General features: G+C 36.3%; 1 protein-coding gene across 3 annotated transcripts in view; it reads left to right on the forward strand.

The window, feature by feature from the left end:
* Positions 1-20,077, forward strand: part of LRRC7 (leucine rich repeat containing 7) — a 395,243-nt gene that overhangs the window by 350,616 nt on the left and 24,550 nt on the right. For all 3 annotated transcript variants that reach the window (XM_058537060.1, XM_058537063.1, XM_058537067.1), the window contains one exon: positions 12,305-12,397. In XM_058537060.1, the coding sequence (XP_058393043.1) occupies positions 12,305-12,397 (93 nt within the window). The remainder of the gene's footprint in view (positions 1-12,304; positions 12,398-20,077) is intronic.

Here is a 20,077-nt window from a genome sequence, read left to right on the forward strand (position 1 = left end):
ACTCACTGCAAACCGGGGCTCACTCCTGCACCCACCTCTCAAACATTTTCCAGCGCGCCGCCGACTGCTATACTGTTTTCTCTCATCTCTTTTTCTGTTTCTATCCTCTGCACTTCTTCATTTAGCAATATAGTATTCAGGAGAGAGAATACTAGGATCAGGTCTCAGAATTCGGAGTTCGAGCGTCATGGTAACTTTTATTAGCTGTGTGACCCTGGCCAAGTCATTAACTCTTTCTGAGGTTCAGTTTTTCTCCTTATAAAATGATACCATTACCACCCACCCACAACATTCAAAAAGTTTTTGTGAGAGTCAAATTATAGAATTCTACACACACTCATACACGCACAGAGTAAGGCTGGAGTTAAGAGTATAGAAATAGAAAACAGAAGAAATAGAAATATGAGATTTTAAGAATTAAAATATTGGAGGGAAACAATGATGATCAGTCCCAACCTCCCTAGTCTATAGATAGAAAAACAAACAAAAAAGAGGCTGAAGAAGTTTATGTAATTCACTCTCATAATGAAAATATTTCATGTATTTTTTACTTTCCTAAATTATATTTCTTTTGAAAATTCAGAAAAAATGGAGAAAAATACTTATAACATTTAAAAACTGTGTAGTTTCACATGAAGATTATAGAATAGTGATTGAAGTGCAAAGACCAAGGAGATAACTGAAAATTTCTAAGATTAGTTTCAGGCGTATAAATCAAGACACTCTATTTTCATAAGGCATTTCTAGTGGTGCATTAAAAGAGCCATAAAGAGAAACGCAGAGTTTTCTTAAATGATCACAACAACAATGTTAAATTTGGTCAAGTACAATATGGAAAAAAACTTATTCATAACTTTTTAAGTGCAACGAGACATCATAAACATGGTACAAAGAGACTACACAGCATGATAAAGCACGGTAATTTCTATTAAAGTTAAAAAAAGTAATCACTTATTAGAATGCTACAGGTGAAAAATCTAATTACAATGAATACACATTTTTTAATTTAGGGAAAAGAAGTCTCAAAGAAAATGGGAAAAGAAGAGACAACAGTTACTATACATTGAGGGCCTGCTATAATAAATATACTTTATATAGTATATATGTGCTATATATAGTATCTATCTCACACTTAGGCCTGGCTTCAGGGCTGTGTGTCCTGTACAGTTGCACAAAGTCCTGCACTTAGAAGGGCCCCACACTGGGTTTAATGTTCTGCTATTGTCAACTTGTAATTCTTAATAATCATGGAACCAGGAACTTCACATTTTCATTTTGCACCAGGTCCCACTAATTATATAGCTGGTCCTGCTTACACATACTGTTGTGGGGTTTTTTTTGTTGTTGTTCTTTTTGGTTTTTGGTGAGGAAGATTGGTCCTGAGCTAACATCTGTGACTAATCTTCCTCTTTCTTGCTTGAGGAAGATTGTCCCTGGGCTAACATCCGTGCCAATCTTCCTCTATTTTTTATATGTGGGATGCTGCCACAACATGGCTTGATGAGCGGTGTGTAGGTCCACCCCCAGGATCCAAACCTGCGAACCCCAGGCAGCCGAAGTGGAGCGTGCAAACTTATCACTATGCCACCAGGCCAGCCCCTACACATACTCTTTCGTTTAATCTTCACAATAATCTTATTTCCTTTCTATAAATGAAGAAACCAGGGCACAAAGAAAATAAGTAACTTGTGAAAGGTGTAATTGGTCAAGCTGGAATTTTAACCTAGGTTTGTCTGACCCAAAACCCAAGTTCTGTGTCCCTGGCTTACCGTGAAATTAACCATGTGATCTCAGACACTTGCCTACTGTGGTCTCAGTGTCCTCTCTTGTCAAATAATATTAATTAAACCTGTTTCAGCCACAGTTCAGAATTGTAGAACTGCCTTATGCAGATGGAGTGTTGACTTGAACTCACATGAACACTTCCAATGCTTTGAAAAGCAAAAAGTACTGAACAAATGGAAAGTTTTATTATTAACAAAACATACCTCTGTATCCCTTCATGTGACCTAAAGAACTAGTGCATTTCTAATCTGGTTAAAATAAGTGCCATATAGCAATGAACATATATAGTAAATGCTACCGTTGACGGCATTGGATGAATTAAAATGAATGTCACTTTTGACCTAGCCAGAGTAGTCAACTTTGTTTAGCCACAAAGAAGCAGTTAGTCAACTTTGATGTTCCTCCTCAATGAAGAAACCATCTCAACTTTCAAACTACCCATCACAGTAAAACAGGGCAAAATATCCAAGAATTCTAATTTAATGTACTTATTTTTACATGTTTATTTTTCATAGACATTAAGTATCAAGCCTGTTTTCAACTCTAGGATTAAATGAAATAGAACATATAGAAGTGATTTTTAAACCATAAAGTGCCACCCAGATTCAAGGTATTAATTTCTGTAGACTGGAAATCTGATTTCTAATAATGGACGTTCTTTTCAACAAATTATCTACAACACAAAAGCATCTGCATGTCACCTGAAGTTCATTATCAGGGGATTTACTTAGAAAAAGGAGTTTAATGCATAAACCATTACAATTATTGGTGAACATAATAGAGAATAAAATGCGCGTTGTATTAAGTAGTGAACTGAAGAAAGCCAGCAAGTGAAGGCTTGACTGTCATTCACTTGGCAAACTCGCAGCCATCATATCCATCTTGACAGCTCTTCCCTTTCTTTCCCGGGCCAAGTGAAGAGCCTTAAAGACCCCCTTCCCCTTTTCCTCCCCTTCACAATATAATAATACTTTCTAGCGGTCGTTCTCATCCTCAGCTGTACATTAGCATCTGCTCAGCAGCTTAAAAAACACTGATGCCTTGACCTCATCCCCAAAGAGACTGATTTCATGAGTCTGGATGTGACCCGGGTAACGGGAATTTTTGAAACTCACCAGGTGATTATATTGTGTAGCCAAGACTGAGAACCAATACTTTAGATATTTTGTAGTGCAACAATTTACCAGCTGAATAATATATTGTTATCATCACTGCTTAAAAGTATACATAAATTGTCCATAACTTATTGAATATTTTTAAAAGAAAATAACAGTAACTTGGTTTTTCTCTTTTGCAAATGTATAATCCAAGGGAAAATATATTTATATATGTGAAACATATGGATACCAAAGCAGAAATAGGAAGGAAAAATATCAGCATGATGCTTCAAACTTCTCAAACCTTTCATGTATTAACTGATTTAATATAATCAATGATGCTGTGATATGGGTAGAGCAGTTTCTGTTTTATTGACTAGAAAACTAAGATTCAGAGAAGTTAACTTGTTTTGCCTGTGGTCACACAGCAATTTAGAAGCCGAGTTGGAATCAGAACCCAGTCTCATGAGTCCACCACATTGCAGGCTGCAGCCTGCTGCTGTAGCCTTACATAGAGGCCAAGAGTAAGCTCACACGGGAAGAGCAGAACAATGGAAAAATACACCCTGGAGTCCATGTCTGCCCCAGACGAGAGGACACACCGACTAATTAACCTAACACATCAAGATGGCAGGAGCTCCATGAGTGTCTCCTGCCAGTTCCTGTGAGCATACATTCGAACTAAAATTTGTGCCTGAAAGATAACTTAAAAGATTACGTTAGAATCAGCCTCTGTGAGTTAGGCAAAGTGATTTGCACACATCATATTTAAGGGGGAAAAAAGCAAACCTCCAAAACCTTCCCAGAAGGAGATGCGGTAATCTACCCTGGAAGAAATCGTTTTAATACTTAATAATATGTGGAGAACATGATACAGTTGGCTAAGGGACATGATTTCAGGTATTTGTTTAGATTAGATGCCTGGTCGGCTGCTGGAAGGGCTCACATAGGTTCCAGGTGAGGCTGTCATCTGTCGGGGCCAAGTGAAGAAAACTACATTATTCTAAGTGTTCGATGTAAGAAGAAAAACTTGGAAAGATTTGCTTTATTTAAATTATGGATTTTTAAGTTGAAAAGGCAAAATTTAATAAAGATGGTTAGAAAATAGATATTAAAATGGTTTCAATGTATATTATTTATTCAAATGATTTCAGGGACATGCCATACCTCATCCTGCCCCACTTAAAGTATTGCTGTTTATAAATACTCTCCCTGTAGAATTTTATTCTTCAGTAACCAAAACAATACTGCTCCTGAAATTATAATTCATAGTTTGACACAAATAATCTCTAGCTCAACACCACAAATTCTACGAACTGACTTTATAAGTTCTGTGTAGTTGAACAGTGGAATAGTAAACATTGCAGTAGGAACAGAAGGCCTCTTTCGTTGTTCCTCTAAATATATGTATGATCTTGTTGGTTTCCATAAGTGTAAAATGAAAAAAATGAAGTGAATAACCTTTAAAATTTATTTACAGACTAAAAAAGCATTTGAGTTTCTATTTCCTAGACACGTACAGAGTCAGCTAATTTTTTCTGAAAGATCTAGAAAATGCTACATCACAGGATTTCATTTGTCAATCTTTATATTAGTATATCTTTTCAAAGATTTAATTAGGACTTTGAGTTGAACTTGCATCTCTAATTCACAACAGAAAAACGTATGAAAATAGAATAAGGATCAAAAAATATTAATTATTCTTGAATATTAACATTTATATATTTTTATGATTATTATTACCTATCACATGGGCTCATTAGAAATTTTGGAAATGCTGAGAAGTTTTATATAGATTTTGTATGGCTGTGCAATGCACATAATGTTAAGTCAGAACAAAAAATTATAATACCTTATAATTGCATAGTACTTTTTATCATACAAGCAGTGTTATATAATAATCCATAAGACCAGGAGCTAAAAGTAAAAGTAGCAGTAAATTTAATTGCATTCCATGAAGCATTCTCTCTGCTTCTGTCAAGTCCTATAGTCAAATCTCCATCCTCATCTCATTTGATCTCTCAGCATGTGGTTTGACTTCTTTCTTTAAACATTTTCTTCACTTGGCTACCACTATTCTACTGGTTTTCCTCTTAACCACACTAACCATTCTTTCCTTGTTTCTTTATTGGTTCCCCTTCTGTTCCTGACGTTTAAATGATAGAGTCTGGCCAGCCCAGTGGCATAGTGGTTAAGTTTGCGCACTCTGCTTTGGTGGCCCGGGGTTCATGGGTTTGGATCCCAGGCGTGAACCTACACACCGCTTATCAAGCCATGCCATGGCAGGAGTCCCACATATAAAGTGGAGGAAGATGGGCATGGATGTTAGCCCAGGGCCAATCTTCCTCAGCAAAAAGAGGAGGATTGGCAACAGATGTTAGCTCAGGGCTAATCTTCCTCATCAAATAAATAAATAAATGGTAGAGTTATCCAATGCTCAGGACTTGACCTCCTTCTATTTTGTATCCACACTCTCCCCTGGATGATCTCATTGAGTTCCAGGATAGATGACTCCACAATTTATGTCTCCAGCCCTGATCTCTCCCATGTACTCCAGATGTTTATACTCAATTACTAACTTGTTGATATCTCAACCTGGATGTCCAATGACTTTTTTGTGTGTGTGTGTGAGGAAGACTAGCGCTGAGCTAACATCAGATGCCAATCCGACTCTTTTTTGCTGAGGGAGATTGGCCCTGGGCTAACATTCATGCCCATCTTCATCTACTTTATATGGGACGCTTCCACAGCATGGCTTGACAAGCGGTGTGTTGGTGGACGCCCGGATTCCGAACCTGTGAGCTCTGGGCCGCTGAAGCGGAGAGTGCGCACTTAACCACTGCGCCACGGGTCGGGCCCCTCCAATGAGCTTCTTAAACTTAGCGTGGTCAAAAGAAACTCTTGATTTCCTGCCCTTGCCCAGACCCCTACCACAACCTGCCTCTCGTCCAGACTTCCCCATTTCAGTTAATGGCTCTCCTATTCACCCTGTTGTTATGGCCAAAGATCCGTGGTTCCCCTTTCTCACAGCCCACATCCAATACACAGCAATTCCATTAAAATATATTCTGAATCTACCACTTCTCCTCACCTGCACTGCTGCCACCTTAGTCGGCCATCACTTCACCCCGACCACTTCAATAGCCCCCAATTGTTTTCTCTCCTTCCGGGTGCTTCTCTCCGGTCTATTTTTCACTGCCAGAGTGAGCTTTTTAAAACATAAATCAGATAATGTCACTCTTCTGCTGAAAAAGCCCTTGTGGCTTGGAAATTTCTGAATCTTTATCAATCTTTACTATGGCATAGTCCCTACAAATCTGAGTCTGCCTCCTCTCCTTGCTTAGCTGTTTTCCCTCTACCCATGCTGATCTTGTTGTTGTTGTTTTTAACAGCTTTAATGATATAATTTACACACCATAAAGTTCACCTGTTTAAAGTGTACAATTCAGTAGTTTTGAGTATATTTATATAATTGTGCAACCAACACCATAATCTAATCTTAAAACATTTTCATCATTCCTAAAAGAAACCTTGTACCCATTAGCAGTCACTTTCTGTACCCCCTCCCCTCCATTCCCCCCAGCCCTAGACAATGAGTCATCTACTTTGTGTCTCTATACATTTTTCTATTCTAGACATTTCGTATAAATGATATCATGTAATATGTAAGTTTTTTTATGACTGGCTAATTTCAATTAGCATAATGTGCTAAGTGTAGCATGTATCATTAATTCATTCCTTTGTATTGCCAAATAATATTCCATTATGTGGATATACTACATTTTGTTATCCATTCCTCAGTTGATGGACATTTGGGTTGTTTCCACTTTTTCGCTGTTATGAATGATACTACTATGAACATTCATGTACAAGTTTATATGTGGATGTATGTTTTCATTTTTCTTGGGTAGTTACCTAGGAATGAAATTGCTGAGTTACATGGTAATTATGTTTATCATTTTGAGAAACTTCCAAACACTTTTCTCAATTGGCTGCCACATATTACATTCCCTCCGGCAATGAATGAGTGTTCTAATTTCTCCACATCCTCACTAATACTTGTCATTGTCTATCTTTTTTATTATAGCCATCCTGTGAAGTAGTATCTCATTGTGATTTTAATTTACATTTCTCTAATGACTAACGATGTTGAGTGTTTTTTCCTATGGTTATTAGCCATTCATATATCTTCTTTGGAGAGATGTCTATTAAAATGCTTTGCCCATTTTTTAATTAGGTTTTTTGGGTCTTTTAATTATTGAATTGTAAGAGTTGTTCATATATTCTAGATATAAGACCTTAATCATCTATATTATTTGCAATCCCAGTCTGTGGGTTGTCTTTTCTCTCACTTGATGGTCTCCTTCGAAGCACCAAAGTTTTTAATTTTGATAACATCTATCATCTCTTTTATCATATTTGGTTTCATATCTAAGAAATCATTGTCTAACTCAAGATCATGCAGATTTACTCGTGTATTTTCTTCTTAGAGGTTTATAGTTTTAGCTCTTACATTTCAGTCCCTGATTTACTTTGAGCTAGTTTTTGTGTTTGGTGTGAGGTAGGGGTAAAAATCACTATTTTGCATGGGGGTATCCAGTTGTCCTTGTACTATTTACTGGAAAGACCATTCCTTCTTCATTGAATTACCTTGGACCTTTTGTTGAAAATCCATTGGCCATAATTGTAGGGTTTATTTCTGGACTTTCAGTTCTATCCTATTGATCTATATGTCTATCCTTATGCCATCTTGTTGTTTCTTGACTTTACAAAGACCCATCTGTCTTTAGGTCATGTAAAATTGCTGTTCCCCTTGCTTGGAATAATTTTCTCATTTTTCCTATTGTCAGTTGCTTGATCTTTTACATTATTCACATTTCTGCTCAAATGTCACATCCTCAGAGAGGCCTTTCTTGGCTACTTTGCCTAATATAGCTCCTTACTCCTTTTCCATCACTCTCTACCACCTTTCCTGCTTTATTTTTTTCACAGCTCTTCTCACTATCCGAAATTATTTATTCTTTACACATTTACTATCTGTCTTCCCCAATAGAATGTAAGTTCCATGATGGCAAGGATTTTTTTTATATATTTGATAAAGTGCCTGCTACTTAGTAGGAAATCAGTAAATATTTGTGGAATAAAAGCATGAATCATTAATTCTACAACAATTTTCATTTTCAAAGCTATAATGGTTTTTCCAAGCAGTTAATTACATAACTGAAGCACTCTTTTGAATAATTGACGTCCCTTCTAAAAACTCATCACATGTTTTAACAAGGAGTCATAATATATTTTTGATGACGCGTATTTAAGAGTATGTATCTTTGGTCACACATACATATTACCTCATTCATTTATTTATTCAACCAGAAGTTAATTGAGTGCCACCTATGTGCCAGCCATTGTTTCTAGATAGTCAGTGAAGAGCTGACATAATAGATATAAGGAGGGGATTCAGATGTCCTATTTGCATAGGAATCCGTGAGAATGTGGGTGCCTCTTCACCAGAACCTCTCTATAGTAATACTCTCAGGGTTCAGACCTGGAAATGGCCTCAGAAGTGAGACGTTCTTGATACCAGTTTCTTTCTTGATGCTTCAGCAATTAAAAACCTTCCAATAGATCAAAACCTTACCTTAAATTTCCCACGGTACAGAATATTTGAGATTCTGCTTGCTTTATTTCCCAAAAGGAGTTTCAAACAAGTGTATAAGTTTTCTTTTTTAAATAAAAGAAAAATCAATTCTTTAATATCTATAAATAAGCAAGTTTCTCCGCAATTTTGTATCGACTAGTCCTCTTGATTAAAAATGACAACCTACTAAGACTTAAGCAAAAAAAGAACGTTCTAACTTATATAAGCTGAAACTCCAGGGATGGGCAAGCTTTAGATAAGGCTTAATGCTATGTTCAGTGGAAGTCGTGACTTCTCTCTCCATGGGTTGGTTCGTGCCTCAAAAAGTCTTTCCCCTCATGGTAGAAAGATAGCTCAAGAGCTCTAGACCCTCTAAGATTTAAAACTAGCAAGAAAGAGCAAGATTCTCCTTCCTGGAAATCCTGGAGATGAGTAGGCATCTCATTTCTCCTTTTTTATTGGAGTACCTGCCCATTACGTAATCATATTTTTAGGGGCTACAGTGCTTTGTTTTAAGTCTAGATAACATGATTCACCAAAGCATACAGGCTGAGAATAGGGAAGTGAGTGGTTCTTCAGAAGAAAGAGAAATTAATGTATAGCTACCAGAAGAAGGATGAATGGAGTTGGGCAGCAAAAACAACAGGTACCCACTAAATGCCATAATATGTACTGCTAGGAACTGGAACATAGCATAGTAAGCCAGTTCATTACAGCATCACCAGGTATCTTTCTGTAATGCAAGTCCTTAATCCTGAATTATACCTCCCAACACACACACACACACACACACACACACACACACACGTTGTTTGTATGCACACATGTACACACACACAGGCACAACCGTTTCCTTTGTTCTTGCTGCTAGATTTTAGAGCATTGTGAGACCAAATCAGATCACTACCTTCTACAGATTATAGATTCTGACCTTACAGGACCTCACAGCTACATAACAGTTCGTTTTGTCATGGGTCTGTCTAAGTTAAAGACCCAGTATTTTGATTAGAGCAAGATTAGAAGTATCAAGTAAAGTCAAATGATGGTAGCAGACTCTGAAAGAAGCAAATGAATCATTGACTGCCGGGCTGTTGCTTATATCTTCAGCCAGAAATTTCATTCATTGATATCAATCTTAATAGAAAACTGAAATGCTGATTCTCATTAAATAAGCTATTTCTTAGCCTTCTGGATCTGACCTTTTGCTAGAACACTGCCTTTCCTCTTTGCTGGTACTCTTTAGTTTCAGACTGCTTCTTGGCTGTGAGGTGTCTCTCTTCTCTTACATTTCATGGCCCCTTGGGGCCTTAGCAGGCAGGTGGAACTCCTTATATGTGAGACGAATACTCTCTCTCACATGCTTTATGGGACACGACGGTCACAACACAACCTATCAGCCATACCATAGCATGCCCAAGGGTAGTCTAGCTTCAGATCAGAAGTGATGATTGTTTGTCACATTTATAAAACCACAGAGTCACCTTTATTATTTCTATTATTAAAAAAATATATTGAGGCAGTTTTTCATATAGTTGGCACATATGAAATTGTTTCCCTTAGATTTTTAGTGCCTTCCAGATTGACAATAATATAAAATAGATATAGTCACTACCTTGAAAGAGAATGACTGGAAAAAATCTGTTGCATATGTTTCCTTTCAGGTTTTATTGTGGCCTGGGGAAAGCCAGAGTGTATATACCTTCCACATATTACATTATGCAGCATAAAATTTTTACGTTAGGAAGATGTAACCCAAATTTTAAATAATTTAATTGAAAATGCACAGATATATGGGAAAACACAGAGGTAAAATGTTTAAATCGTATTAGCTCCTTTCTTTCTGTTTTTTTAATTAGCCACTAATAACAAAAAGAACTATAAGGAAAACTGTGTACTGAATAAAGATAACATATTCCTTCAAGCTCCATTATATACTGTGAGCCATATAAATACAGAATTATTATAAACTGGAGTTTCCACCACTCTGTGATAACCAGTTTTAACAAATCTAGCTCAACTAAAGAAAAAGTTGTAATTAAACATATCTTTAAAATAAATATATGGGAGAGTACTTATGGTAATTGCAGTCACCCGTAATTTAGAAACTATTCATTAGTGACTCTACCCTAAAAATCACATTAGTGGATAGTTTTTTGCCCTTGTGTTGCAAGTGAACTATGTAATAGTTAAACATTACATTTACTATTATGAAATATGACAGCGAATTAAGGATATTCCCATTAAACAGCCAAACCTAATTGATCCAGTTCCCAGCGACACACAATATATGCTAATTAAGTCAGGAACATGACTCAAGTTTGCCTTGAACTATCTAAGAGGCAGGGATTAAAGGAACTTCGAAAATAAAAATACAGAGAGCATTTTAGGCATTTGCATTTGCCCAGAAGCAAATTAATAGGCTAAGCAAGATTGCTAGGAAAAATACTGTTATTTAAGAAAGCAAACATTTCCAATCATCTTTAAAAACTTTTTCAGTATATCTCTATATAAATAGAAAATATATGCTAAAGTATTTCTTTATATTTTTTTCTTAACTCTTCATTAATTTTTTGCCTGCTAATCTCCAGTAACACTACGTTCACCTAGTTCCAGTACTTGTTCTGTACTTAAAAGTTATAAAAGTCGGGTTTTTTTCTTTATGTAACCAAAGTGCATCCTACCTCTGGGGTTCCGAGTCTTTCTATCATCTGGAGTCACCCTGTTCCACTTACACGGAAAACTAGCGTTTTCACCACAGCTCACATACACAGCCCCAGCTCAGGATCATCAAGAATTCCTAGGTCTGTTAGAGTTTCTCTAGGTCATTCCTGACACTGATTTCCCTTCCGATGAATTCTTGATCCACAGTCTTTGAATCAACTCTTATATTAGCTATCATCTTTACCACAGCCTTACCCCGAGGTGGACCTCCCCCAATGCCATCATTTCCCCGTAGTACTACAGAGCACAAGGCTCTTGTGTTTAACAGACTTTCATTGATGATTTGGAGTTTGGAAGGTAATACAGCACAGAATACTAGAATATTAGCCATCACAGTCCTAAATATTTATTGACTATTCCCTGTCACCAAATTCTCCATGTCTCCATATTCTTGACCTCTTTCTTTTTCAGTGTTCTCCTTCTTCTAAGACCTCTAACTGCCTCTCCATGAGCTGCTGCCAAACCCAAAACTCTTTTTACTGAGTATTTCCTTCTTCCTCTGTTTCCCTCTCACTCAAGCTATGGCCAAAAGTTCTCCCCTTTCTCAAACTAAAAGCCCTGCTATTTCTAACCAATAGAATTATCTATCTAAGAGATGAATGCTACTAGTCTCCTAGAAAGCAGTAGCAATTTATTTAAATAGCCATATTTTCCCTTAGTCTACATTTGCAAATTTTCTTTCACTTATTCATACAGTCCTTTCTAATTAGTCATAATATAGGTGCATTTAAAGTAGACAATTAAAATAATGCACAATCTTTTCATTATCAGTCTTTTAATTTTTAAAAACTGCTAATCAAAATTTAGTCCTGCACAGGGTAATGAATAAATACTTACTAATGTCTGCTTACCCAGGTAATTTCAAGGTAGTTTCAAGCATAACTGTTGCCTATAGAAGCACCAAATATTTTGTCAGAGTTTACACTGTCTTTTGTGTACAAGTTAACATAGGCTAACCCTGAAAAATTCAGTGGAATTGAATCTATTCCACTGGGATGCAGTTATTTGAAGACATTTAGCTTTGATATATGTTTGATTACCTTTTTGTATCTTTTTCACATAGTTTTGTGTGAGAATAGAAAAGAATCCTGGCCTTGGATTTAGTATCAGTGGTGGAATTAGCGGACAAGGAAATCCATTTAAACCTTCTGATAAGGTAAGAAGTGAATTTCTTGTTGACAATTTTAATTAGAAAAACATTGTCTTCTACTGCAGCAAAACAGGTTAGAAAAAATTTTAAGTGTTTTTCTTTGCTTTAATAAGCTAGCGAACTATGAAGCCAAATAGAAACTTTTTCAGCACAGGGTAAAAGGAATTCACTGCAGTGCTTGACAAATCCTAAGAATAAGAAAGAATAAATGTAAGCATTCTCTTTGGAAGGAGAGTTGTTTGTTTCTTGCTTTTTGTTTTGTTCACAATTGTGTATATTTGTAAAGAAAGATATATAGGCAATTTCTAACAAGTTGTTTCGAAAAGCTAACTTATAGATCACTTATTTGGGAAAATGTTTTATCATGGTAACAGAATGATTACATAATGATTCAATGCCAGGGCCAGCTGACTGACATCTCTTTAATTTATCATGTTCGTAAGTATTTCACTAATAGAATTGTAGAACTGAAAGACCACAGAAAATAAATATTCTCTGAGAAAATCAGAGTTAGCCATGCTGGAGGAATCAGGTCCTTCTCTCATGCTTACCTTACCCCCGTTTGTCAAACCATGAGTAACGGCTCACCACCACCCCAGCTCTAACCGCAACCGTTGTCTGAACGTCCAGCATGCTGCCCATGCCACATCTGGCCTGTCTGATCCCGTGTGCACCACCTGACTTTTTTATTAAAAAAATTTACTGTGAGCTACGTAACCTGCCCTGCTACCATCAGTGTTTAATACCCTCAGCTTTGAATCAATTAGTAATTATAATTTGATGATAATTGAAACTATCTGCTTTTGATCTCATCAAATTTAATTGCATTAAGTGACATCATAAAACTTTGGGTTGATGAAGAAAGATAGAAAATATATATGAATAAAACCTCCACAAATCATTTCTGATCATAAGACCTGCTTCTGAAAAAACTTGGATGCCCCTACTCTGGAGATTTCTGTAGCCTGAAACAGAGCCTTTAATCCCTCATTTTCCTCCACTTCTTCCCAATCTTCTTGTCTCCTACCATTCTTTATGCCCTTCTTCTTTCCCTTGCTAGAGAAGAAAAAGAGAGGAAGAGATTGGACCAAAAAAAGAGTTATTCATACTATACACATTAGGATGGAAGGGACTAGGAAGAAATCTCCAGTGGCCTAGATGAGAGCTCCTTTGGTCAATTGATTGGAGCAGCTATTCATGTAGAAGGAAAGTGTTTGAGGCATTCCTGTATAATTAGGGGAATGCCAATTAGAATTGTCTGTGCGTAAGTAACTTCCTTATTTCCATTTTGAAGTGATGTTGAAGATAACTATTGATTTAGTAGAATTAAAATACTCATGATTTAGCAGGACCAAGTGTTTACTGAATTTTAATAAATTATTAATATATCTTAAGACAAAAAACATGAAAGTTCAGAATTATCAGAAACATATGATGGTATTTCTAAAAGCCTCAAATCATTATGTCTTGTTAATCTTGACTCGTCTTTTGTCGCTGGTTTTACATCTCCTCCACAAGTTCTTTCAAAGAAAAGTTAATAACCTTATCATTCTTAAGATAGCTGAAATTCAAAAGACATGTTTTTCTCTCCTTTCTCACTAGCATATACATCTTTTCACTATATTTTTGGAAGGCACGGGATAATAAATATTTTTAAATTAGGGATGAACAGATTGATAAATAGTCAAGAAGTCTGAATGCTGTTGCTTTTCTGCTGTTATTTTCAAGTGAAGGGGACAGTAGACATGAAGCTTTCAAATCATTGCCTGTGGTTCTTCCACTATGATGAATATGAACACTTTATAGCTATTAATTTAATTTCTCATTTGTAACATTATGATGACTCTAGTGAGACTGAACTATGGCTATGATCTTATAATTTGCTCTTTTGGTTAAATGCAACAGATATAGAGCTTGAATTGCATAATGTGTCCATTGAAATATTTCCCCTCAAAAGCACTTTTCCTTGCCCGATTGCTCTCTGAAACACTTCACAATCTGAAAAGTGATTCTGTATTATTGCAAAATTGATGGGAGTAATTAAAACTCCAAGTCTACAGAAGACTTTCAAGGCTGCTTCTAATTTATTGACCACTTTTGTTGTCACAGCAGACATATGGTAGATACTTAGTTAAAAGTGTTCAGAGGGTCTAAAGACATTGGCTCTGACAATTTATACAAGAATTTAATCCACTCACAAGGAAAGGGATTAATGTCTTGGAAATTCAATTGCATTTCTCTATCCTCAGTGCCCCATTCTTGTAGTGGTCGCATAAAACTTAGAGTAGAACCAAGTGCCTATTCCAACCCAAAAATACCAAACAGTAAGAAAATGAAAACAAACTTAAAAACTGTTCCTCTCTCCAATGTTGAAAAATAGATTGTTTTTTCATGAGTTGGCTAATTTACAGCTGAGGGCGAGGAGAACCAAATTAAACAGATGTTTAAATTGAATGGATATTACCTGAGTCAAAGGTGGATGCTTTATAAGGAGTCTTAGTCCTACAAAAGCTTAAATTTTAATATGATACCTACTCTCTTCCAATAAACAAGTCATGGATTAGAAACATTCTCAGAAGCACACTATATTATTTTAGTTACTATTCACAAATGTTTGAATATCTTGTAATGCCACTCAAAATTCTAAGTATGCAAGATATCTGAGTGTCTTAGAGGCATTTAATACTTTCTGTTCTAAAGTAGCCAATAAATTTGTTCCATTCTCCTCATAATGATTGATGGGAACCACTGTTTCAGCCAAATGCCAAGGACCAATGTGAGATAGCATCCAAACGGATTACCTGGTATACAACCAGATAGGGAAAGCATGAAGCAGTCATCCAGAACAGCTGGGAGTGTGGGCCTGGGGCAAAAGTGAACTGTGTTGTTCAGTCTGGCAGAAGTTCCAATTTAAATCCTGGGGTAGTGTGAGATTATTGCAGAAAAACACTTGAGACAGCCCAAAAGTTAACTGAGGCTTTAGGGAGAATTCAGGATTAAGCCAGATATGAGGACTGTTTTGTACCAGACTTTGAAAACTTAGACTAGCATCTGGTCTTGCAAACTTAACTCCTCTCAGAGACCCCAAGGTAATCCTAATCAAATATAGTGCCCTTGGGTTAAACAGATAGAGCATAATAAGTCCTACAGGTCATATCATTGTCAGAACAATGCCTAGGAGTTGAAAACAACCCAATTCACTCATCATGGAGTCCATTATTTTGGTGAAAAATTCTTTTACATACTTAGAAGGAGAGAACTGTAGAAAACTGGATGAAAATGGCCCTATCTAGTGCTTGCCTCTGCCTTCTCAGTGAAGTGGATGAGAGCTGTGATCTGGTTTAAACATTGCTGTCAGAATGGCAAGATGCTGCAGAGACACAAAAGATTTTGATCCAACAAATCTGATGATAATAAGAAAAGTAATAGAAATAATAGCCTTTTATTGAGTAACTACAATGTGCTGGTCACTGTATTAGGCTTTTTATATACATGAACTTATCTGATCTTCATAATAACTTACGTTAGTTGAGTATTACTATTCCCATTTTGCTGAGGCCCAGAGGGGTTAATTAACTTGCCCAAGGTCATTTAGCTGATCTGTGGCAGACAAGATTTGAACCCAAATTGATCTGACTCCAAATCCTTTTCTCTTAACAAGCACTATGATGCGTGCCTCTATCTGCAAATGTCAATTAGCAGAAGAGCCACATGACAAATTTATACCCTGTAGAGTTGAGACTAATATGATATTCTAATATTGAAAGTATTACAGAGCCCTCTAATTAGTCATAGTCTAGATATTTGCTTCAACAAGTCCTTGGAAGTCAGCATGTACTCTCTATTGAACCTAGATAATTAGAAGCATACCGTACACAGTGGATTGCTAAGCAATTATATGACTTTTGGACTGAGGTATCATTATGGTGGTGATTCTGACAATGGAACAAACCACAGTAATATTTTCCTATATTTAAATATTCATAAAATAATAATTCATGATTGCAAAATTCAAGTAATTTACCAATATGATTTCCACCGGACGTTGTTAGAAAGAAGAGACCAGATTAATGGATTACTGATACCATGTCGTTGTAATGACTTCATAAGGCAGCCCAAGACTCTGAAAATGAATGAATTTTTAATGATGCATTCACATAGTTCATCATTCAGGGATTGATATCCTTCCTTGCCATTTGAGGAGGAAGGACTAAACTCCCAGAGTTTAAAGATACTAAAGAAAACTGATAGCCCCTTTCTCCATATGCTATAAAGGTATAGCACTGAACAGTTTCATGTGCAATTATCTAGTCATAGGATCAAAATGAAAACTATATTATGGATATCCTCAAAACACTTGACAGTGGGAAATATACACACTGGGGCATTGGGACCAAAGAATCACTTATTCTCCACAGTTTTATAGTAAATACCCACGCTCAGTGGATGCCAGAGAGACCACACATGCTTCCACTGATTTGGACAATCTGCGTGTAGACACAAAAATGATAAAAGAATAAAATTCATGTTCTTTTTCAAATGCCTCAATTTGCCTATGGTATAGGTAAAATCCCGAGGCAAGGAGGAATATTGGAGGCATGGCAAATGAAAAATATAATCGCCAATAAACTCTAAGTAAATGTTCTGGAATTTCAGAATAAATTACTGTATTTTATTCTACATCACTTATAAAAGATTGACTCCAGATGCCAAAATGGCCTGCAGCAGGGCTCATGACCCTCCTCTTTGCACCCCACCTCCCACTCCTAGAAAAAAATGGGACTTGTTTCTTTATATGGAGATGGGTATTGCATCAAAGAATAGTTTTTATATGATTAATATTAAGAAGAAAAGAAGGTGTAGGTGTGCAGAATCAAAGCATTTGTTTGATAGCTTTACCCGGAGATAACAATCCCCAGAGGCACGCTTGGCAGTGGCAGATTTGAAAAGGCACAAGAATGATTATCCGGGTTTGCTCAGCCTCGTGGCATTGGGTGAGTCACAAACAGAAGGTTGCAAAAGATGTGCTCTTGACTTATGAGAAAGCTGCATGCCATGTGTCTGTGCCTTGTCATGTATTCTCCATGGATAGAAAAGTCAGGAATAGCAACACATCTGTCTAGAACTCCACATAGCATAGGATTTATATTTACTACATAAATATTAAACGACATATAATACATTTCCTTCATTTTGTACAATTACTAGACAAATATGATTTATTTTATATATTTCTAAATTCATTGTATAATATAATTTATATATCTATCCTACCCTTAATTCTACTTCATGTGATTATGTAATGCAAAGTAATTTGAATTACGTGAAAGTAACATTCAGGAGCAGGGGAGAGAGACAACATTGTTTATACACTGCATTTTGGACTAAATTTAGGAAGGGATTGAAACAGATCTTTTATATATATATAAAACTAAATTTTTAAAAATAAATACCAAGCATAAATTATTTTATAACACAATTGATTATTTCAGCTGTGTCTTAGTTACATTGCAATTTGAGTTTCAGAATGCCACTTGGTTGTTTGAGGATGTTAAAAATGAGATTTTTTTAAATAAAAAAATGTATTTTTGCCTATTCTTTTCTTTGTCTTACATGTTGAAAAAAAATCCAGATCTATTCAGAAACATTGATAGAAATGTAGTCTTTACAATCTCCTATTAAAAGGATTCCTATAGATAGGACCACTTATATGAAGCTTTTTATAAAGGCATGGCAGCGTGCTTTAGACAATTGGATAATGTTGGTGTCTAGACATTATAATATAAAGAGGACATGGATTTCAGCTTATGAAAGAATATAATAAAATTCAACACAGGCTTGGTTCTTCACGAAAATAGCACTAGGGCATACATATGAAAAAATAAAGCAATTTAAAAGTACCGTTTTAAATAAGCATATTGATTGGGACATTTTAATTCAACAATATGTTTAGCAAATCACTAGAATTGAGATGGCTATCACTTTGTGATATTTTGTAACAATCAGTAAAATATTTTTCAAAAAAATTAAAACTGGAGTGCATAGCCAGCTCTATTAGTTGCTGCAGTTACACGTTATTCGTGTTCTGTCTTCTGCATCCTTTTAGCCATTTAGCATGGAATGTAAGCAGACAAAATGGTGTGGGAAAGGATTTAGTGACTTTTTTTTAAGTTTTTTACCATTCATTGGGAAAATGTCAGACACTTCTCAATCAAAATATGAAATCCCTTAAAATTAGTTCATAAATAATACCTTATATAATAACTAACAAGAATTGACAAGTCCATCAGTGATAGAAAATTAATTGATACACCTCTCCGGGAAGTGTGTAAAATCTTTCACATTGCATTTACAAAGTTACTACCACATGTTTTAAGCGGTATTCCAGGGACCTCATAGTATTTCTAGTTTCTTGCTTGAAAATGTTATAACCAACTAGAATTCTTGGAAATATTATGAAGCCAAATTAATAGAAATCAAACAAACAAAAAATACTTAAAAGGACTAGCTGCCAGGTCTCTGCCTTAGCAATATGGTTTAACTTTTTTTATTTACCCATACAACATTTGAGAGATATATCTCAATAATATGTATTTAATAATAATATCGTCTACTTATCTCCCATTCCACCCCCAAAGTGGTTCTATGCTAGGGGAAGAGGGACGCATTTTATCTCCTGACTCTGGCTTTCACAGAATCACTAGTAAGAATCTTCATGTCCCTACCAGGCAAGAAGACAGTGCAGAGCTCTAATTTTTGTAGTTTATGTTTGTCTGAAGTCAGTTCCCCTGAATGCAGAGCTGGAGGTGGGGATTTTTGTGCAAGCGGTTAATTGAAGAACGCTCTCCAATGTGAAATCTATAAGGGAATGAGGGATGCAGGGTAGGGCAGGGGAAGAAACTGGGCGAAGATGTGAGTTTAGTGGAAGCCTGATTGCACAGGGTGCTCCGGAGCATGAGCTGTCTCACCTTGAGGAGGGAAATAGCCTTTTGTACCCTGGTACCAAACATTGGCTGTAAGCCACCCCCAGGGAGGAGGATGTAACCTTCCAAACATTTCCCAGTAAGGAGGCTCCAGGCCAAGGGTGATTTTCCAGAGAAGTGTCAGATGTGGGCTGTCGACGGCCCCTGCAGGACTAGAGCACCAATCTGATAAAGGGAATCTGGGCGGGTCCCCAGAAGTGTCCACTACACAATTAAGAAAACAATAGATTTTTTTCATCTTTCAAAATAAAAGAACTTTGGTACCAGAGATTCTGATATGCTTCCATCTATGAGAAGTACTGCCCTAGAACCTGAGTGCTCTCACCCATGGCATCCGCTTGGTGGGATTGCCAGCGCAACTGATGCTTCAGTATGGACCCTCAAAGTGGCTATCTCAGATTTTTTGCAGTGAGATCCATTTAAATCTGCTTTTAAATCCTTGTAATTTTTCTGATTAAATTCTTTTTCTTTAAAAAAAGGACACTGCTGTATTCTACAAATACAGTCCTACTCTCTCTAAGAGATTAATCAATCACTAATTGAACCAAATCTGTGTTCTTTGATAGCTAAAGAAAGTGGTTTGCTAAACTAGATATTGATGAGAAGGAGTAGAGAAGTTTGGAGTGAACACTTTTAGATGGGAAAAAAAAAGTCAGGTAACAGCAGATTAGATCAGAAGAATCAAAGACAAGTGAAAAAGAAA

This window comes from Diceros bicornis, chromosome 4 (genome assembly GCF_020826845.1).
Source record: "Diceros bicornis minor isolate mBicDic1 chromosome 4, mDicBic1.mat.cur, whole genome shotgun sequence".
In the NCBI taxonomy this organism is placed as follows: Eukaryota; Metazoa; Chordata; class Mammalia; order Perissodactyla; family Rhinocerotidae; genus Diceros; species Diceros bicornis.